The following is a 22,500-nucleotide window of genomic DNA, read 5'->3' as shown; positions in this document are numbered from 1 at the left end:
TGTCTGCTTTTCCAAATCTACCTTTTTCCTGCTTTTCTTTTCAGTCTCGTTCAATTTGATACATTTTATTGTTATTGTATTAACCAGTCAAATAGAAACAGTCCTAGTCTGTGTGAAAATAGTATAAAATCCTCAAACACATCAAAAAAAAAGGTTATCATACATGATTTATACACACGCACAGACACATTCTCTCTCTCTCTCTCTCTCTCTCTCTCTCTCTCTCTCTCCATAATACCCAGTTTATCACTTCTTTTCTTACCTTTTCCTGGTCCTTCCTCCTTTTCTTCTTCTGTGGCATGGTGTAGGTATGCAGTATTTACACTCCTCTTATAAAAGTGGGGGTGGGTTTGTTTCTTACAAAACACAATGAAACCCCACTTTCTCCGCATGAGGAGCAGACAGGCATGTAAAAAATACATGACACAAAGTCGCAACCTGAATAATACACCACACCAAGAAGCCCAGATGTGTGTGTGTGCGTTTGTGGTCGTTTTTGTTCTCAGCAAGTCAATGCAATAGCAGTGCTACATTCTGCTCTAACATAACAAAATAATAAAAAGCAGTTTTATTTTACACCAGTGGAAAATTAATTCAAAACCAAAAAAACTATAACAGATGTTTTGGTTGTGATTTTTGAAGGAGTACCATCATCCGGCACAGCAAATCCATATCACTGTGCACGCCGATAAAAGGAATTATAGAACACTGCAGCTTCCTTCAGTCTTTCTTGTACTGTGCAGCAGCAGTGTGTAAAACTGGGTGTCGATAGGAATTCTTTTTTTGTGCAATGTTCTTTTGGAAAACCGTAGGCACTTGACATTTTTCGTCTGGCTCAGTTGTCAAATTAATTTCCTGTAGAGCCTCAAACCCCTCAACACCCCCTCACCGCAAACATCTTCCCATACTTCTGTTTGGTTTAGTTCTGTTTCTTCTTAGTTTTATGTTCTTATAATGCACATCTCTTATTTCTATTTTTCTTATTTCTATTAATTGTCAATTCTTAAGTAAGTTGTTATCACGTACTTCACCTCTCTCTCTCTCTGCATGTTTATCTATTATCATTGTAAGACCGTGATTATTTCATCTTCTTTCTTCTCGTCTCCCCTTTCAACTTGTCTCTCTTATCCTTACTCTCCTCTTCTCCCTTTCTCTCCTCTCCTTACCTCTCTGTCTTTCTCTCTTCTATTTCCTCTCCTCCTCTCCCTCTGTCTTTTCTCCTCTTTCCTGTGCTCCTCTCTCCTCTCCTCCATTCATTTCAGTTCAGTTCAGTTCAGTTTATTCGTCAGACACGTCCAAATCCACATACAACACAGGGTTTACACACATCAGAACAGACCAGCACAAATAAGGAGAACAGCACAAAAAAGAAAAACTTTTTTTTTCATTAAAATAATTATCTTCATCGTTGTCTTTTCTCCTTTCTATCCTCCACCTTTCTATCTCATCTCCTCTCTCCTTGTCTTCATCCCATTTCTTCTTCCCTCCCATCTCTTGGCAGCCAGTTACCGGGCGCTGTACCAGCGGGCGCGGGCCCACGCCGAGCTCCTCAACGACGACGCAGCCAAGAAGGACCTGGCCAAGATCCAGCGCCGCTACCCCAAGTTCAAGCCCGTTGTCCGCAAGGAGCTGAAGAAGCTCGGCGAGAAGCTGCGCGCCAAGAACGTCCAGGAGAAGAAGAACTACTGGACCACGGTGGAGGAGAAGTACGGTGACAAGGCCAAGGCCAAGAAGGCCGGCAAGAAGAAGAAGGCGGTCAAGTGGAACGACCAAGTGGACGTGAAGGAGGGTGGAGCAGCGGCGGAGAAGAAAGAAGACGAGGAGCAGAGACCAGAGAGAGGAGGAGGAGAGGAGGAGAAGGAGGATGAAGAGATGCCAGCTCTTGAGGGGGAGGAGGAGGAGGAGGAGGAGGAGGAGGAGGAGGAGGAGGAGGAGGGGGAGGAGGAGGAGGAGAGTGATGATGAGAAGGAAGATGGAAGCACTGAAGTAGACGGCATTGAACAAGCAGCGGCTGCGATGGCAGACGCAGCAGCAGCAGTAGCAGCAGTAGCAGCAGAAGCAGCAGCAAAAGCAGTAGCAGCAGCAGTGACGTACGATTACTCCACTCCCTCCTCCTCCTCCTCCACTGAACATCACAAAGGCTCAGACACAGCTGGCACAGAGGAAGATAACGCCGGCAAAACAGCCAGATCAGACGAGGCTGAGCGTACCACGGGGCCCAGATCAGAGGAGGACGAGGGGGCCGAAGGGGCCCCATTAGCCGCCATGCTGGCCCAAACCACAGCGGCAGCGGGGATCGCAGCGGGAGCAGCGGCAGCCAGTCAGATCTCCAGAGGGATCAAAGAGCCCGATGAGATCAAAGTGTGGCCGGAGATTACAGTGAGCTCGACCAATGAGACTCCCCACGACACAGGGGCGGCGGCAGCGGCCGTAGCTATGGCAGCGGCTGCGGTCGGCGGCACGGTTCAAATAGAGCTGGCTAACAAGGACGGGCCTACTGGAGGAGATGCAGGAGATGGAGGGGATGGAGATGGAGATGGAGCTGCTCCTGAGGGGGCCACAGGGGTCACAGAAGCCACAGTGGAAGACAGGTTGGCCAGGCCAACAGACGGGGCCAGTAAGAAAGGCAAGGAACCCATGGGGCGGAAACAGGATGAGAAGAAGGCAACCAAGTCATCGGCGACGGCGTCCACATCTGCGACGGCGTCCACATCCGCCGCAAAAGGAGGGGCCACTAAGGCAGGAGGGGCTGCTAAAACGGGAGGGCCCTCCAAGGCAGGAGGACCCTCTAAGGCAGGAGGGCCCTCTAAGGCAGGAGGGCCCACTGGGAAACCAAAAGCTACCACAAGCTCGGCGGGAAAAGCCAGCAAACCCTCCACCACCACCACCACGCAAGGCACCAAACAGAAAAGCAAAAAGAAGTGAGGAGAGAGAGAGAGAGAGACTGAAGACAAATTAAGTGACAATCATCACCACGGAAGGCGTTTGTGTATAACAAATACAAATTTATTTAGTTCTCTGTACACAATAAGTAGAAAGCAGCCAGTAACCCATTCAGATTTTAAAAAGCCTTTTGAGTCACACATCATTTTTTTTGTACAAATTAAAAAATATAAAAGAGGAGGAGGGGTGAAAACAAACAAATGAATTGTACCGTATTGTATGTAGTATGTAATAAATTAATTTAAAAAAAGAAAACGAAGACCCATGACATTATATGGAATGGAAATGTATGAATTTATTAAAATGAACATCAAACGGACTGATGAAGGGGAAATGAAGACCACAAAGATAAATGTAATGAACAAACAAACGATGCATGAAAAGCGAGAGAGAGGGGGGTGGGGGTTGGGGTGGAGTGGAATGGCTAATGAGTCGAGGGACATCAGTGGGGGCCAAGGACAGTTAAACGCTAGTAATAGTTACGTCAGTGCTTTAAACAGTTCCAGTTAAAGTGATTCACACTGGTCCCTTGGGTTAGCTTCACCAAACAAGCTGTTGTTAACTGTGTGTGTGTGTGTATGTGTGTTTGTGTGTGTGTGTGTGTGTGTGTGTGTGTGTGTGTGTGTGTGTGTGTGTCTATGTGCGTGTGTACCATTAGGTCAGCCACTCAAGAGAAGAAATGTGTTCATTAGGGTGATCGGCTAAATATAGCCTGTTGGAGACACACTCCTGTTCGTGATGCAACATATCACCTTATTTTGCTCTTGGACAGTGCTACAGAAAACAGTGGCTACCATTACCTTTGTGTGACTGCGGCCCTGCAGGAAAAGTGCATCAGGATTGGGGGCATTGGGGATCTAAACCACCGCTAACCCCACCTTATACTGTAAGTTATAGGGGGCTTAGCTACATCCAGTGCACACTGATTGGCTTGGTACAAAGTAAGTTGTGCAGTGTTAATTCAACACTAAAATAGGACAACACCTAATGACTGTTAAATTTCATTCCCTATGCTGTCTGCATCTCATCTTGAAGAGTTCTGCAAAGAGTGGTGTGCACTGCAGTGGAGACTGTCAATGTGTTTTGCTTGGCAGTCATTGCAGATGGGCATGTACTGAGTACCAGAGTGTTAAATGTGATTCTTAAAGTCTTAAATTGACTCTGTATAATGTAATGTGCAGCAAAGTTTTTTTTATTATGCTTTTCAGTATGGGCAGTGGCAGATCACCCATCAAGCTGTGACATGTTATGCTGTGTGGAACATTTTGTCAGTCGTGTCTTCTATCTCGGTCAAGGCGTAGAGTTTTGAGCCTTTTGAGGTAAAGAAAAAAACCTCACTACGTCGCCAACAGGTGGCATGTGTCAGAAATAGTGTCAACTATGCATCGTAAAAAAAACATTAGGGATACTAGTGTAGTGTTTTTTTTAATGCATGGTGTTCATTGTCGTCAGTGTTGCTTATTTGCCTTGATGGGTGTGTAGGTGACAGGTCGTCTGTCCGCAGAGGATGGAACAGATGTTGCGGGTAATGATGTCTGAGGAGAGGTGTCTGTGGGCGTGGGAGAAGATAAAAGTCAGCATGGCGTGTGGTTATTTGTGGGTTATTTGCCTACCCTGGCATCTCTGCCTCATTCAGAACGACAGCCCACCTTTTTTTTTCCTTCTTCCCTTTGCGCAACTCATGCCGGCTGTGTCCTTGGGGACAGTCGCCTAGCAACGCGCTGGAAAACAAACAGGGCAGCACGTTTCGCAGGCGAATGTCAAAATGTGAGCGCTTACTAATGGCTTCGGCTGTAGGGGAAAAGATTCTCGGAATAATGCCAAACAGGATTAAAAATATGGGAAATCTTTTTCGCTCGCTTGCTGCATTGGGGTCACGGTGTTATTTAAATATTTCTTCGCAGAGAATAGCATCTCTGGCCTCGATGTGCGATTTGGGAATAATAAGAGGAATAATAACAATGTGTTATGCATGCAGATAAACAGGAAATGTCCTATTCTCTCTCTTGCATCTGTTAATCTCACGCCTACATACTGGCAAAGGCAACTGTGCTGGTGAAAATTTACATAGAGTAGAAGGCCAGTATTGTTTTCTCACTGCATCATTGAATTCCCTCTGTCCCTTTGCTCTTTCTCTTTCTCTTTCTCTTCCTCTTTCCCTCTCTCTCTCTCTCTCTCTCTCTCTCTCTCTCTATCTGTCTCTAACACATCCACATTGCTTGCCTTTCCAATTCTCTTCACCTCTCTACCATTCACCCTGTTCACAGCCAGGGCCGCTGACAGCTTTGGTTGGGCCCGGGACAAAGACATATGGAAGGGCCCCAAACCCAATACATACAATGGAATGAGGATCCAATTATGGGCGCTCTCTCTCCCTGGGATCCAGGACAACTGACCCCTTTGCCCTCACCCCTGTCTGCTTCCCTGTTCACGGCCATGTAGGTCTTTTTTATACTGCGGCTGCTTCTCCTTAAGAAGGCCAGCCTTCTGTTCTGTCTACCGTGCTCTCTGTTCTGTGGGGAGCTGCGGTGCCGCCTGAGAGCTTTCTCCGCTCCCTCCCACCCACTCACCCACCCACCTCTCCCCACACGTCGCTTTTATCACTAAATTAACACTCTCTCCCTGACATAAACCACCACCCTCACCCAAAAGCTTCTGCCCCCTTGTGTCTCACTTAGTCTCTTCCCCCCTCTAGCTATTAAAAAAGCGAGAAAATTTCAAAAGGGAATGTGAGGAGAGAGAAAAAAGCAGAAAAACAAAACACTGGGTTCATGTGAGGTGAGTTAAAGGATATGGGTTTTTGCATCTTGAGTTTAGATTAGTGTGGTGAGTGAGTGGGATGGTGTATTGGCATGGATGGTTCACACAGACCCACCACCGCTACAATAGAAAACAAACAAACAAATAAATAAACAAACAAACAACAAACAAAGAGCTTCTGTGACTGCAGAACAACCACTGCGTGTGTGTGTGAGTTGACGTTATATTTGGTCCATAGGATCCCTCTACTACAGTTAAGGCATGTAGTGTACTGTAACACTGTGTGCTCTGTCAAATGAGAGAGTGGCGTCTGTCAGTCAGTCAGTCTATCAGTGAGACCATCTGGTAGAGAGAGAGAGAGAAAAGACAGGGAAAAAAAGCTTTGATCAAACGGTGACATTTCTTTCCCAGGGCATTTTTTGTGTAGTTCCATATGGGAGATAAGTGCACGGAAGTGTGTGTGTGTGTGTGTGTGTGTGTGTGTGTGTGTGTGTGTGTGTGTGTGCGTGTGTGCGTGTGTGCGTGCGTGTGCGTGTGCATGTGCGTGTCTGTGGCATCTGGATAAAATGCATAATGAGCGAGAGCGCACAGTGGTGGAACAACACATACAGTAGCAAGGGTTCCTGTGCTGTAGAAATGTGTTACTATACAGTAGTGTGTGTGTGTGTGTGTGTGTGTGTGTGTGTGTGTGTGTGTGTGTGTGTGTGTGTGTGTGTGTGTGTGTGTGTGTGCGTGTGCGTGTGCGTGTGCGTGTGTGTGTAGGGGTGAGGAGCCAAGCTTGTCAGTGCTAATGGCTTAGTAATTGCACAAAAAGAGTGTGAAAGGTCAATGGCTAATTTGAGATCCCCAGTCTCTAAGTGAGCCTAAAGCCGGGCATACACTGTGCGATATTTTCACTCGTGGGTCTTAAGCTTCTGCTCACACTGCACGATGGAATTTCACTGTTTAAAAGTTCACAGCTCACGACTCACGTCCTCACACTACACGAGCCGACAGTCGGATGCGAGCGAAATGTTTCCACCGTACGACGCGACAGGCCTGTTTCCCCGGTCTGCAGAGGAGGGAACATGCGCACCTGAGGTGGAGATGAGGTCGCGCTCAACAGCGAATCGCACGGCCCTATTGATTTGTGCATGTGAAGTGTCAAATCGGGTTGTAGCACTGCTTTAACTGTGCGATTTACGCACGAGCCACGACCAGAATTTCAAACCGTTTTGATTTTCTTGCGACCCTGCGATTGCACAATCGTGAGGCAAAATCGCTTGTCGTTACCCCATGTACACTGCACGATGCGAGACTCACGATTGACCTGCGATTGAGCAAGAAATCGGCCCGACTCTCAAAAAGTCGTGCGAGTGCCAAATCGGGGCAAAATCGGGGCAAAAGTCGCACAGTGTAAGCCCAGCTTAAGTGGTGAGTTGAGTTGCATCTAAATATGTATTCAAATGAAATTAAAATAAGAAGATGAAAAACTGAGCAGCGCTTCCAGGCACTCTGGCAAAAGTGAAATAATCTGTTTGTGTGTTTCTTCATAGTAGTGTACAAGTGATTGTGTGTGTGTGTGTTTGTGCACACGCATGTGTGTTTACCTCCTTAGAGTTCTATTGACGCTGCATACTTGTGTATTTGTGTGTGTGAGTCTGTTGCACACACACACACACACTGACTTGCTCCATCGTTAGTGTTCAACTGTAGTCTGTGTGTGAGTTTCTCTTGCTCCCTCGTTAGTGTACTAACTGACGTGTCAGTCCTCCAGAGTAAATATGCCTGTTGTGTCCCGCTGGCAGCCTGGCTGGCAACACACACACACACACACACACACACACACACACACACACACACACACACACACACACACACACACACACACACACACACACACACACACACACACACACACACACACACACACACACACACACACACACACACACACACACACACACACACACACACACAATCTGCTCCTCTTGCTCCAAGCTGTTCCGTGCGGAGCAAGGGGCTGCTAACACAGGCACAGAGATCCCCTCCACACACACACACACATACACACATTCATGCATGTCCAATGAGGCTTACCTTCTGGACCAGAATGAGGAAAAAATAGCTCTGCCTGGATAAGGGGCAGTCCAAACCGCAGACGCGCACGCGCACGCGCACACGCACACGCACACGCACACACTGTAGTTTGGCACTATGAGGGGATAAAGGTGTAGGAGAAAAAAAAGGGGGAGGCAGGACGAGTAGAGGAGAGAAGAAGGAAACCGTTTGTTCGAGTTAAGAGAGGTGCGTGAGTGTGTACAGCACAGTTACTGTCTACCTAGCAGAGCTGTCAATCCCCGGCTTCAGAAAGTAACAAATTCTGCCATGTATATTTCCTTCTAAAGGCCACAGCACATCACTTTGACAAAGTTAGCCTCTAGACCCGAGGCACTTGGCAGAGCAAGAACTCCAGAGCAACTGGCAGGGTAACTCCATTGTTTTCAATACAATTCCGCACATGGGCGCCAATTTTTGTCGCTGTTGCTTACGATTGAGTTCTATTTTCTTTTTTCAGAGCAACATGTTAATTGTTGAATCCTCCTGCTACAATGTTTGTTTGCTGCATAAAGTGATCAGCTAGTTTACTGGGCCAAAGGGAAGTCGGCAGGGGGGACAAAGGGGTCAGTGGTCCTGGGCCCAGCAAGAGAGGGGCCCCAAAATTGGGTCCTCATTACATTGTATGCATTGGGTGGGGGGGCTCTCATATGACTTTGTCCCGGGCCCAGCCAAAGCTGTCAGCGGGCCTGCTGGGCCAAACAAAACGGTCGGATCCTACATTGTTGCTGTCAGAACCGATTTGCGCGGGGTTTAACAGTGAGGACTTCACTGTAGCTGTAAATGCTTTGAGTGTCCGTTAGATCCAGCTGTTTCGGAGCTTGTTTGATCCAATTTGTGAACCTGGGAGGGATTGACACCGCTGTAGCGGAGGAGGAAAGTCATTGTGCTGCAGTCACTTATCCCCACGGGTCAGCAATCACGTAGCACAGTAAACCCACAGGCCTATCGAGCTCCAACGCGCACACACGCACACACATATGTATACACACACACACACACACACACACACACACACACACACACACACACACACACACACACACACACACACACACACACACACACACACACACACACACACACACACACACACACACACACACACACACACACACACACACACACAGCTGCTTAAGGACAGTGTCAGGACAAACATTAGCCTTTGGCACGACTGAGTTGTGTGTGTGTGTGTGTGTGTGTGTGTGTGCCCTGTGTTTCGTTGTGTACGTGTGTATACAAGGTCTGTGCTAAGACGGTTAGCGGTAGAGCAGAAGTAGACACTGCTGTGTCTGTGTGCGCGTGTGTGTGTGTGTGCGTGCTTGTGTGTGTGTGTGCATATGTGAATAGATGGAGAGATGGATGGAGGTTATTGTTGCAATCCACAGGCTCTGTTGCAGAGCAGTCATTGTTATCCAGTGTTGGTCAGTCTGCCCTCCGTCGAACCCGAGCACATCCCCACACACAGCCCGTCCAACCCGTCCAATGCTCTGGCACCCGTCCATCCATCCACTGCTATATGGGCAACGTTCCGCCTGGAGGAGAAAAAGAAAGAGGGCAAAGAGTACAAAATGTGTATGAAAATGATGAACTAACTTGACTCCTGCAGACCTCCAGAGTATGTCTGACTAGCAAACAGATTGACTGAAACCTCTTTCCTGACCTTTAGTGAATTTACAGGAAGTCTGAAACGGAACATTTGGCAGTTGCATGATTTCAACTCGACCCCACTGCAGGATGTGAACTTAAGTATTACACAATGTTTTGTGCCAACCACAGTGAGAGAAGCACAGAATAATTTTGTTCAAGTTTGAAAGTCATTAAAATGTTGAATCAGTTTCTCCAAAATTAAAGAAAAGTTTATTTCAGGGATGTGACAAATTCAATCAAGTTTAAAATACAACAGAGGCACCTGACAAAAACAAAGACAGACAGTACAAACACAGGGATGACTTGACAACAAAACAACAGTAATAGCAATCAGTACGATCTAAAAGCAGAGAACCATGTAGTAAAATGGTGGCAAGGCATAATAATAGGTTTCGATGAATAAATTAATAAGAATAAGTGATAAATAAGCTAATGCAATGCATGAGATCATAAACGGACAGTTAAAATGAAGAGTTTATTTGCAAAACGGTGTATCTCAATTTTGTAGAATGTTCGGAAATTTACATTTTTGTATTGGACTTTCCATTGCGTTGCATTGCAAAATGCATTTTATGTAGATTTAAAAAATATGTTCTCAAAATATATGAATGTCAAGAATTCACACAAAGGTGATAAGACCTCAAATAAACCGCAAATAAACTCTTGTTTCAAGAAGGAGGCCGCACCTTGCATAATAGTGTTTTTTATTGCACAGACGCCTTTCGGCGTGTGCCTTCTTCAGTGTGCAACAAGATTAACAAAAAACAATCCTAAATACCCACACCCATCACCACACCCTACTGTTGCCAACCAATGACAGTGGTGTATTCAGTCCACCTGTCAAGGTAATCCATTGGTTGGAGACATTCACTGGATACAATTCAGTACATTACATAGTATACATATTTACGGTTGTGTAATGCAACATAACCAACAACACATTCATGACAACTAAACAAACAAATAAACAAACAAATAAACTCTTCCAATAGGCTACAAATACATAAACTAGAAGGAACAAAGCATACAGTACATAACATCCTGTCCTCTAACTCTGCTCTCCACCCACCTGGTTCCGAGGGAAAGACGTTTCGTAGCTGTTCAATGACTTCCTGCAGTTGGAGGACTGTGTCATGCTCATGGTCTCCATCGTCACCTATGAAGGGGGGTGTTAATACGTTAATTAGTTTGCCTTTTTAGTTAATTAGTTTGTTAATCAGCTAATTAAATCAGCAGTTAGGTTTTCCAATATTTTTTTCTGGCTTTTGAGCCTTGTTATTGATAAGGCAGTGAGGAGCAGGATAACAAATGTGAGACAGTGAGAGAGCGAGACAGATAGATAACGTTTAAGGTTGAGAAATGAGACCAAAAAAGCTTGTGTGTATGCAGCTACTGTCTTCATATACTCTAAAGACATACAGCTTAGTTTATATAGCATGTTCCCCTGCGTGGCTCAGCCATGTTAAGTGTGCATTTAGACACGGCGGGTAAAAAGCTGCCTTATTTGGTGTCTTACAAGAGTCAGCACATGCACATACCAACCTTGCACTCATGCATGTAAAGGAGAGGCTATGAAGGGACTGAAGTTCAGCGATGGCTACATAAAATAAACAACATATAGTACACTTCTTCAAACAGACTTATTTGCATGCCATGGTGTACAGTGCCAGATGTACTCAAAGGTCTCCATATGGGTTTAATACAATTCTGTAATCCTGTTATGTATCAAAGGGGATTATGTCTTTCCAATACACAGGTGTGGTTCAATTTCTGTTTTTGCCATCATAAATATGCAACGTGAGGTAAGTCTACCTGAATACATAAAATTATAGGGAGGGGAATTGTAAGAATGGTGTTCAGCAGGTGGAAGGACAAGAACTCCGCCCATGTCAGGTTATTTCCCAAGCCTGGGAGCATGTAGGTAATGTAGGCATGTAGGTGGTTCAAAGGGAATGGGTTTAGAGCCATTTACATACTGTAAATAGCTGCCATTGTTTTTGCAAACAGGAAAATCCAGGCAAAAATAAGTATTTTCACCTTGTTCTTTTACAAATGGAGTGAAACGAGACAAATTAACTCGGCAACAGTGCCCTCGTAAAAAGTGGGATGAAATGTGGGACTATGAGCTATCAACAATGAGTAATGCACTATCCACTCTGCCAAAACTTTCTTCTGGCACTTATTTAATCCATTCCATGTGCATACCATGCCACTTCCAAGGGTGTTATGAGCTGGCTTTGCAAGGAACAATCATTGTGTTGTCAAGAAAACAAGGTAGACTAGAAATGCACTCAGAGAGTGCAGACCTCCACCAAGGAAGCTGTTTGATAGATCATTTGATTTTGTTGTGCAAGTCTTTCTGCCTTGTTTTAGTGGAGTTAGGAACTGGAATGTTTAAGTTAGTCCTATCCTGCAATGGTGAAGAATCTATTTACAAAGTCCGAAAACATAAGCTCCTTGGCAGAGATAAAAAATCATAGGCTCCTACTGTGTTTGTCATTTGCAGTTGCTATGTTTTATCTGCTCCCACATGCATATCTCCTTAACCCAGTGTTTCTCAACCTGTTTTTAGGCGAGGCACGCTTTCAATTCATGAAAAATTTCAAGGCACCCTAAACCAACAAGCCGTAACATGGCATTGCATCCGATACCACACAAGCTTAGAAAAGTAACACATTTGGAGACGTCGCACAACCTACGTTCGAGTTGCAGCTGACTGGGGCGACCTATATCTACTTTATTGTGTGTAAATGGCAGATGAAAGATTCCACTGACTAGCATTAACTGATCAATTTAGACAAATATGTATTATATTACATAATTTATTTATCAGCCACGTTTCCGCGGCACCCCTGAGGGGGGCCCGCGGCACCCCAGGGTGCCCCGGCACCCCTGTTGAGAAACACTGCCTTAACCGAACACTATCTGCTACCACAAAAAGTTTTTTTAAAATTCATTATGCATCCATCCAATTGTTTCTGAGTAAAAGTTCTGCTCGTGTATAGCCCGAGACACCAGGGCCTAAACCAGGGGGGCAAAACTCTCAATGGGTCAGAATAAATTGACACCAGCTGAAATGCCCCTTCCCCAAGGGGCTTCATCATGGAACAGGTATGCTGGAGTAGCCCAATTAATGTCACTAGGGTGCCATCTTCACCTGAGAGCATTTGTGAAAAGTAGAACACTTAAACCCTCGAATTCAGAATGGAAAAGATACCGTAATGTTTGGGGTGGGCTGTTAGATTTATTTTGCAGAGGAATACTATCTGTTAATACATGTGATTTGTTTTCTGCTTAATGGGTGATTCTGCATTTTCCAGCCTGAAAATGCATTTCTAAACCCCCAGAGCAGTCACCTGCTGTCTCTGTGTCTGTGGTCTCTCTGCTTCGCCCCTCTCCATGGTGAGCCCCAGATACTGGAGACGACAGGGAAGAGGGATCCGAACCATTAGCCTCCGAATCATCTTTGGGCTACAGATGGGGGGAGAGAGAGAGAGAGAGAGAGAGAGAGAGAGAGAGAGAGAGAGAGAGAGAGCGAGAGAAAGAAAAAAAAGAAAGAAAAGAAAGAAAGAAAGAAAGAAAGAAAGAAAGAAGGAAAGAAAGAAAGAAAAAGCATTAGGGAGAAAAAGAAGAAAATAAGGCAGTATAGATAGCGTAGACGTGGAAAAATGCCAATTCCAGTGCAGTCATTTGTTTATAAGAGAATGTAATCACTAAGAACACACTTAATGCTCCAACTCTGTAATTTTGTTCAAACACATTTCCAAACACTGCATGGTTTGACAACAGTAATTGTTGTAGACAGAGATGCAACTCTCTAATCATTATTTCTTAGTGTCTGCTACATGGAGTGATGAGATCAAAATAAAAATTGGAACACAAACAGACACGTTCCCATGGTTCCACTGAGAAAAGTAATAAACAAAACATAAACACAAAACCAGCACGAAAACAACATGAAAATACTGAAATTAGACCTAGTTTTCATAACTTCGGGAACACAACTGACAGCTTGCTATAAAAAAACCCTGCACGCACACACACAGTTTTCTCCCAAATAAGCAGGAGGAAAATAGAGGCTGAAAATGCTGCCTCATAGCTCAGTGGAGGTGAGCAAAATAAAGCGTTTCTATAAATAACACATCGTTTATTGCTTCCATTAATCTCCCCACAGCAACTGAAAAACCCACACAGGCATGAAACAGCCACTTAGAGCCCTTTGTTTCTGGCTGACCTTTTCCTGATTACCATCGTTATATTATAGTCTTTGTCTTCTGCTAGGTGCTGATTTGGAGGTTTAACTACCATAGAATCAAAATTCTTCCCTACCCCTCTGGATCATCTCTCTCTCCCTCTTGCCATTGTGCTCTCCTTCAATTTGTCTAAGTGTACTATTTCTTCAATTCTCTCCCTCTCCCTTCCTCACTTAATTATCTATCCATCTAGTGTTTTTCTCTCTCTGAGTCTATCACAGCTGTCAGTCATGCCTATCTGTTTGTTTCCAGAGTGTCTTGTCGGTGCAAGAGATTAACATCTCTCTCTCTCTCTCTCTCTCTCTCTCTCTCTCTCTCTCTCTCTCTCTCTCTCTCTCTCTCTCTCTCCTGGTTGATCACACATGCAGACTGTCTCTGTCGAACATGTTATGTTAGCGCTCTCTTATATACGTAGCTTAGAGCTTAGTTACTTCAAATTCTCAATGTATTTGTCTGTCTTGAAAAATGGTACAAAATGGCACCCATCTTTCACCAATGTAGATAAAGCTGTGTCATTGTGCCTTCCCTCCCAAAAGATGTGGCAATGTGTTTTTATTTCTTGCTCTCTCTCTCTCTCTCTCTCTCTCTCTCTCTCTCTCTCTCTCTCTCTCTCTCTCTCTCTCTCTCTCTCTCTCTGCCCCCTTGTCAGTCTCCTTATGTCCACTCTGTTCAGCAACAATAGCACTGCACTATCCTATCTAGCTCTCCAGCCCCTCTCCTTACCCATCTCTCTACTTTCTCTAACAAAAGATGCCACACTCCACACTCCCTCAGTCCCCTCTCGGCTGGCCTCCTAGTCTCCTAAGGCACACACATACACACACACACACAAATACACACACACACACACACACACACACACACACACACACACACACACACACACACACACACACACACACACACACACACACACAGACACACACACACACACACAGGCACGCATGCACGCACGCACGCACGCATGCACACACACACACACAATATCTAACCCCTCCACCTAACTCCCCAGTACCTGCATGTTCTTCCACGACCACCCCACTCTCCTCTCCTCCATCACCAACAATAACAATCATTCACTCCCACTCTGTGGTCTGTAAACCTCTTAAGCGCTCCTCTCCCCTGCTGTAAGTCTTTTTGTTGTTGCTGTTGTTTTTTTCTCTCTGTGGTCACCCTGCCACCTCTTTTCTTCGCTTGCAGGCTCTATCCATCTTCCCTCTATCCCTTTATCCATTCTTTCTCTCGCTCTCCAGTAATCCTATATTTTTCCCATCTTTTCCATTTCCACTCCCTCTTGTCTGACTCTCATGTTATCTTTTCCTTCACCTGCTCCTTTTGTCAGGGTGTCCTCAAAATACAAACCCCAACTCCGATGAAGTTGGGACGTTTGGTAAACAGTGAATAAAATCAAAATGCTATCATTTTCAAAACATTCAATCTATTCATTAGATGGAGAATACTGAAAAGACAACATATTAAGTGCTAAAACTGAGAAAAAATATTGTTTTGGGGGACATATGTACTCATTTCTAATTTGATAAATCCAACACGTCTCAAAAGAGATGGGACGGGGATCAGTGAAATTTAGTAAACATCCAAATAAGATAAAACAACAAAGAAGAACATTTCAAAATGAATTGTACTGACAAACAATATAGGTGTCCAGGTATAAGATCATCACAGAGAGGCTGAGTCACTCAGAATTAAAGATGCAAAGGGAATAATTACCATAGTTATTACATACATTTTTGAATTCCCTTTGATTTACCACAATTGAGTGTATATGACATATTTTTGTTAATAAAATCATTGTATAGGTTCATGACATCATGCAATATATATTGGCTGTAGTCTCACTCTAATTCCTGGAGTGCTAGAGCTATTGAAAATTGACCATATTAAGAATGCTTAATGTATGAAAATGATACAGGGGTGTAACATTCTCCTAAGCACCTGAGCTCACTTGAAATAGACCCAGAAGACATGGGAAACTGTCCTTTGCTTACAGAAGTCAGCAGAAGTTGTAGAAGTCCATTTTTTTTGACAATAATAGAGCATTGCACATCCTGTGCTACAGTAAAAATGGACCATCCAACTTGTGTTAGTGCTAGCTTCAAAAGTCAGCCTCCATGATGGCATGCGGGTGCAGTAGTGCATTGGTTAAGATGTTCTCACTCATCTGTAGAGTTAAATACAGTGCTGAATGGTATAAATGGGTTTTAAACAGCATGAAAAGCCACTCATGCATTATATTTTGAAGGGAGATCTTCGATTACTGCCACATAGTAAGGTCAAATTGCATTCTCTACTATGTTTTAACAGTTTGGCTCCATCATAAGGACCAGCAGGTGATAAAATGGTGGGTTTTTGGTCAAGACCTGTCACACTGCAAGCACTACAGAAAGGAAAACTTTGCAAAACATGACAAGGAATACACCCACCATTTAAGCTGGTGAAATCATGTCCAAGATAGGAATGAACACTGTTTTTTATATAAAATCATCTCATCGGTTAATGTATTTAACTGTTAAGTGTTGTCTTTTGTTTTGTTTTTAGTCTTCCTCGACATTTGCTGCCATTTATTGTCCCCGTCCCAACTCTTTTGAGACGTGTTGGATTTATCAAATTAGAAATTAGTACATATGTCCCCCAAAACAATATTTTTTCTCAGTTTTAACACTTAATATGTTGTCTTTTCACTATTCTCCATCTAATGAATAGATTGAATGTTTTGAAAATGATAGCATTTTGATTTTATTCACTGTTTACCAAACGTCCCAACTTCATCGGAGTTGGGGTTTGTATTAATCCTCATTTGCTGTCTCTGCTCCTCTCCCTCCCCCTCTCTCCTCAACTCCCCTGATCCACTCTTCTACATCCACAGTACTATAGTGTCTCCCCATGCTGATGAATCCCACTCCCATCTCTCTCTCTCTCTCTCTCTCTCTCTCTCTCTCTCTCTCTCTCTCTCTCTCTCTCTCTCTCTCTGGGTGTCTGTCACTCTACCATCCACACTCATCTCTACAAATCTCTCTCTCCCCCATCCTCGCTCTTCACTCCATACTGTCTCTTTTGTTGCGTTCTGCTGTCTACCCACCTATTCCCAATGGAACCAAAGTTTAACTTTCTTTCCTTTTTGCCTACCTCTTAATAACTTTCTCTTCAGCACTGCTGCAGTGTCCTCAGCTTTCCTCAGTAACTTTATAGGAAGTTCTCTTCTCCGCCCCTCACCTCCGTCCTTCTTTCCTTCCTTCCTCCCTCCTACATGCTTTCCTCCACTGTCAGACTATTCTTTTCTTTCCTCCTCTCTATCTCCCTGTTCCTCCCCTTCCCCTCCTATACCAGTTAGATTATATTTCTCCCCCAACTCCCAAACCCCATTCTGTGTGTGTGTCTAGTAGACAGTGTCTACCAGACTACGTTGGTGTTCAAACTTTTGGTATCCTATCAAGTAAAGCAACTTCTGTGTTACACACAAACCATGGTACGATAGGTATCTCACCCCTTCATATACACACATAACTTTGTGCTTTGAACTTATACTCAAAAACACACATACCAGCAGAAGTACTGTATATTACAGTTAGTGCATTTAACACACACACACACACACACACATGCACACAAGCAAGCAAACATGCACACGAATACACAGACAAACACACACACTGGCACACGCTCACACACGCGCACACACACACGGCCCAAAACAAAACACCCTCTGTCTGACATAAAGTCTCTATGCACTGCGTCCATTCAGTACCTGCAGCAGTAGCTCCCTGAGCCGGTGCAGCTGTGACTCCAGCTGCTTGTTGTGGTCCTCCAGGATCTGCATGCGCGTCTCCAGACGGGTCTTATGCTGCCGCAGCACCCGGGCCTCAGCCAGCAGCTCCTCGTCCTGGGGCTCCGTAGGGGAACCCAGCGCACCCCCATCCCCAATGCAGCAGCCGTCCATCCCCTCCACCATCTCCGGTGATGCCACCGCCTCCTGGTGCCTCCACTTCAGCCGCCGGTACTCCCCCTGCAGGATGCTGTGGGGAACAACCAAACATTCAAACGTTACAATTGAAGACAATCAAAGATTCTAGATTTTAGCATTCTAAAGCCAGGCTCAAACTACACGACTTCCGATTTTTTGATCGAGTTGCGCCGCACACATAAAGACAATCGCAACTGTCCATCTTATCACTGCTCGTCAACACAGAGACACTACCGGATGTTACGGTCCACAATTCCACATTCTGGAAACAAAGTTTATTTTTAAAATATATATATTATTTGGCCCTAATGTGGCTCTAAGATATTTTTGTGGGCTTTTTGTGCCTTTATTGATTATAGGACAATGGAGATTATGACAGTGGGACAGAGAGATGGGGGCAGGGTTAGGACATGACCCAGGCCAAACTCGAACCTCGGTCCCCATGGGCATGTAAGCAAAAAAGTGGAGAGCTTAGCGTGCTGTGCCACAGAAACCCCACCCCCATCCCAAGTTTCTAATGTATCTTCTCCCGTCAGTATGGCCTCTGCAAGATGCTGTGTAGACCAGTAGGTGGAATGGTCATGAGTCACGTTCAGGTGGGCAATGTTCTCGAGGGACCTGGCATCTGCTATGCGTAATGCAGTAATCTAAAGATGATGATGGTCAAGGGTAGCCTACAGGCTATTTTTTGAGGCGGGTTGTTGTGGTCTAGGGATTCGGCTGATTGACTTGTGGACTTAGGATCACTGGTTCAAATACATCCTTGCCAAATAAGACCGATGAGTTAGTCTGTGCAAGGTGTCATTCAATCACTATTCATCTTTCTTTTCCCCTGATCTTGGAATGAGGTCACAAGTTCAATGCCTTTACTGGGATATAGCAATGTAGGAATGTCAGATACCCTTGAGCAAGGTACCCTATACCACACTGCTTCAAAGAGACTGTCCCAAGGCATAATTCACTGAAATTGTTTTGGATAATAGGGTAAGCTGACTGTGAAAATCTTTTTATGTAATGTAATTTAGAAACCTCCCGATAATATTATGTCAGCATTCGTCTTACAGTTCTTTGAAGAAATATATCCTCAAGTGCGATGAAGGAAAATCAAAGGGAAATGAGTCTAACAGTCTTAAACATACTATTTTTTCCATTTGATTAATTCTTGCCTTACACTACTCATTTCAAATGCCCCCAAAGGAACAGGCTAATTGCTGGCTTGATGCTTTCTCTGCCTTTATGCTTTTCTGACTCAGGATTTTCTACTGCACCACAGAGGTGTGGATCTTCACTCTACTTGTGATTGAATTGAAATCCATTACGCCAGTGAGTCTGTATCTAGATACAGTGGACCTCAATGCATCGATTTTCTATATTACTTAACAGAGGTGGATTTGATCAACAAACGCTGTCAAGCAGTCCGTTATTATGTCACACTTTTATTTAAGCCTCATATAGTGTATTATTGGTGGCCTACCGCTCCGTATCACTACAGCACAGGTTGGGCTTACACGCAACACGCTTACACGCAACACTGGACAAATAACACACATGAGAGAGCAAGCCTCTGGTTGCATGCTAGTCACATAGCAGTTGTACAAAAACAGGGGGAGGGGTGTGAGAGGGGTAGAATCATGGCATATCAGCAGTGTGTTGCTGCAGTAGGCCTATATTTAAATGAGCTATAAATGTAATGTTTTATTCAGCTCTTCACCTTTTAGTCTGCTAATACATGCTGAGTGCTCTGCACTGTAAAGAGAGTGGCCACGTGCCTGAGCTGGTTCACAATGCGGGGTGTAGACAGGCTGATACGTTTCCAGACATTTGGGATAATATGTTTTTGTTTCATACAGTATTATCCACTCACAGATCTCTCACTTTCTTTTGCAAAATATTATTTTGCTAAGAAAAAGCAAAAGGATATACTAATTGCGAAAATGCATTGCCTGCAAACAATCAGAGTGGTTTATTGTGACTAGTTAACCATGGCAATTGTTATCGTTTTTGATTTTTTTAACAGGAGTACTAACCAGGGCTTTGAACCATTATTTTTTTCCAAACGTTCCGTTCCGAACAGAAACGGAATTATAACGTTTCCGGTTATGCGTTCCACCAATAAATTGACGTTCCCGAACCGGTTAGAACAGAAAAATACTGTTCCCGGAACGGTTAATTTCGTTCCTGTCAGCTGATTACTCCCATAGGCCTAACTGACGTTAATTAACCAAGAAAGACGGAAGTGCAAATGGGTCAGCCTACATTCCAAACGATGAAAAGAATATCCTCCAGAATTTTGTCATTTAGGGACGACCTAAGCGGAGAATAAACCTCAATGATGAAAATGCACGCTCCACGCTGACTTGGGTCACGGGGAATGCTATGATGGACATTGTGAGTTTGTGCATATTTAAAGCGCCATGGATGCCCAATAACGTCGAACATTCTTGGTGCGCTTTACACGCGCTTCTCTGCAATGTCTTACAATGATGCTATGGAAACTTAGCCCTTTTGTATGACAGTGGTTTCTCTTATTTAAGATGTGGAGTGGAGACTTTGTAGTCCACACCTCTCTTTCCATTCAGTCAGATAATGTCTGATGTCACACAGGACGTGAGCCTCAGCCGTCATGGTAACGTGCGCAGGAAAATAATTACTTTTTTTGTTTGTTTGAGGAACGGTATTAACCGGTAACCATTATTTTTAAATAAGTGTTCCTGTTCCAGAACATAAAAAATAATAACGTTTCCGGTTTCGTTTCTGTTCCCTGTAAAATACAAAAAGTTCCCGGTTTTCGTTTTCGTTCCTTGAACCGGTTCAAAGCCCTGGTACTAACTACAGAAGGCTGTCATGTCACTTAATTTATCACTTTGTGTTTGTCTTCTAAAAACATCTGCATATGTGTCTAATTAAACTAGCTGCTAGGCAAAGACAGCCATAGTGCCTAAGCTAAATATAATTATGCCAACAGTAATGAGCCCAATGTGGTTTAAAGTGCCCCGTAGGGAAGCACTGACAGGCAGCTCATTACCCCCTCAGTTCATCACCACGCCAACGGAGCAATCTAGAACAATCTAGAACATGGAGGTCAAGCCACAAAAGGTCAGTGGCACAGACGAATGAGATTTGTTGTCTAAATAGAGAGACAAAACAGGTATTGATGATTTCAATACATTTCGATGCCTCAATACACACTGCATACAATAACTCACAGTGATTTAACAGTTGTGTAGGACATGAAAGGATGGCAGTTGGGAAATCTGTTCGTTTTACCAGGTTAATAATTAATGTATTGCTCTGAATTGTTTGTTATTTCAAAAACTGTAGGTTCTTTCTGTATTACAGCATCAGGCTATTTAACGGCAAAGGAATCCGATAAGCCTGATGGAAGATTAATGCAAAATGAATGTCAATTAAAGGCCAATATAAACCCGTCTGACGTAATGAGAACATTCAATTCTTCATCCAAAGTTTCTTTTGAAAAATTCTAATGCTCTATAAACTTTCCTTGTGTTATTCCCACACCCAAGACAATATCCAGCTACAAAGTTCTCCACTAAAAATATCCTTGCCTGCCTGTCACCGAGGTAAGTGTTCAAGTGATCTTGAAATTTTCTGTGTAACCATCTGGGATTAAATCTCAGTGTGTTGCCAACCATTTGCTGCCATTGGTTGAAATGCCATGCCTGCCCTGCTTGGAAATATTTTGCTTTCTTCAGGCTCATTCATATTCCAGACTCTATTGAGTTTGTCTTTTCCAGCAGAGCTCCAAGGCAACTCTGACTGCCTTGCGGGATGATGTCTGACTTAATCTGTGCGGTCGTCCACTCCACTAGGAATTGTACTTGGTCTACATCTCCTTTTAGCTTTGACTTTCTTCTCTTCTTCAATCTGCAGACTTGTCTCATGCTCATAGAGTGAGGTACTGAGACTCCTGGGACACACAGTTGGAATAAAGAAGCAAAAAGTCTCATCTGAGTTTTTAAAGAGAAATCAGAACTGGTTGACTCTACTTTCTAATACTGCATTTTACTGGGAACTGCTACCAGCAGTCTACTGGGGACCTGCTATAAATTCTGGGCCCCTTGAAAGAAAATCATTTTGGGCCCCCAGCCATATTTGTCCTTTATGTGCCCCCTGAATCCTCATGATCTGGTAAAACAAATCTCAAGTGATTTTTCAATGTGCACCACTAACCAGTACTGCCGTACAAAGGCAAAGTGCAGTAACTACAGTACATATTTTGTCAAAAATGAGTTTAGACTGTAAATGTCTTCATAACACCTGTTCTGTCTTGTGGCAAAGCCTGATGGTTCAAACGTGTCCCATTTTAGAGATATTGCTGTGTCAAATTAGCAGTAACTACAATATCCAACCTAATAGCAATACTTTGAGAGACTTTTTCTCAGTTTCAGTGTTGGTGTAGTTACTGCATTTTGCCTTTGTAGGGCAGAATAGCATCATGAATAGGCTGGGCTTGACAACCACAACCTGTCTGATGCACACTTTGTGCAGCAGCTGGGTTGTCAGATGTGACTGCCCAGTAAGTATGTATGGAATAGCGGACGACGAGGTGTCCCGATATCAAGGGAAATAATGGACGAGGCGGAGCGTTCTAAACAGCCCGACGGCGCAGCCGAAGGGCTGTTCGCTTCGCCAAGTCCATTTTCCCTTGATATCGGGACACCTCGAAGGCCGCTATTCCGCTTATCACCCGGTTACCAGCATTTAAGTATTAATTTATTTATATGTTGATCTAAGGCTTTGTGAGAAAGTAGATTCACCACTGCGCTTGGTACGTTGCCATGGGCACCACTTCCTAAT

At 44.1% G+C, this 22,500-nt stretch overlaps 2 protein-coding genes across 2 annotated transcripts in view; one reads left to right on the top strand and one right to left on the bottom strand.

Annotated features, from left to right (window-relative positions):
- The window catches only part of LOC134439459 (uncharacterized), a 28,011-nt gene extending 25,086 nt beyond the window's left edge, over positions 1-2,925 (top strand). Inside the window, exons 10-11 of the mRNA XM_063189347.1 lie at positions 1,502-1,874; positions 2,190-2,925. Coding sequence (XP_063045417.1) covers positions 1,502-1,874; positions 2,190-2,925 — 1,109 coding nt within the window. The remainder of the gene's footprint in view (positions 1-1,501; positions 1,875-2,189) is intronic.
- A 5,999-nt stretch (positions 2,926-8,924) lies between these two features.
- Positions 8,925-22,500, bottom strand: part of drp2 (dystrophin related protein 2) — a 172,006-nt gene continuing 158,430 nt past the window's right edge. Inside the window, exons 20-23 of the mRNA XM_063190737.1 lie at positions 17,467-17,734; positions 12,807-12,921; positions 10,520-10,606; positions 8,925-9,335 (exon numbers count right to left, since the gene is read on the bottom strand). Coding sequence (XP_063046807.1) covers positions 9,316-9,335; positions 10,520-10,606; positions 12,807-12,921; positions 17,467-17,734 — 490 coding nt within the window. The 3' untranslated portion in view covers positions 8,925-9,315. The remainder of the gene's footprint in view (positions 9,336-10,519; positions 10,607-12,806; positions 12,922-17,466; positions 17,735-22,500) is intronic.

The sequence above is a fragment of the Engraulis encrasicolus genome, chromosome 23, assembly GCF_034702125.1.
Source record: "Engraulis encrasicolus isolate BLACKSEA-1 chromosome 23, IST_EnEncr_1.0, whole genome shotgun sequence".
Classification (NCBI taxonomy): domain Eukaryota; kingdom Metazoa; phylum Chordata; class Actinopteri; order Clupeiformes; family Engraulidae; genus Engraulis; species Engraulis encrasicolus.
Note: the sequence above shows the minus strand (reverse complement) of the source record. Positions and strands in the feature narration are given on the sequence as shown.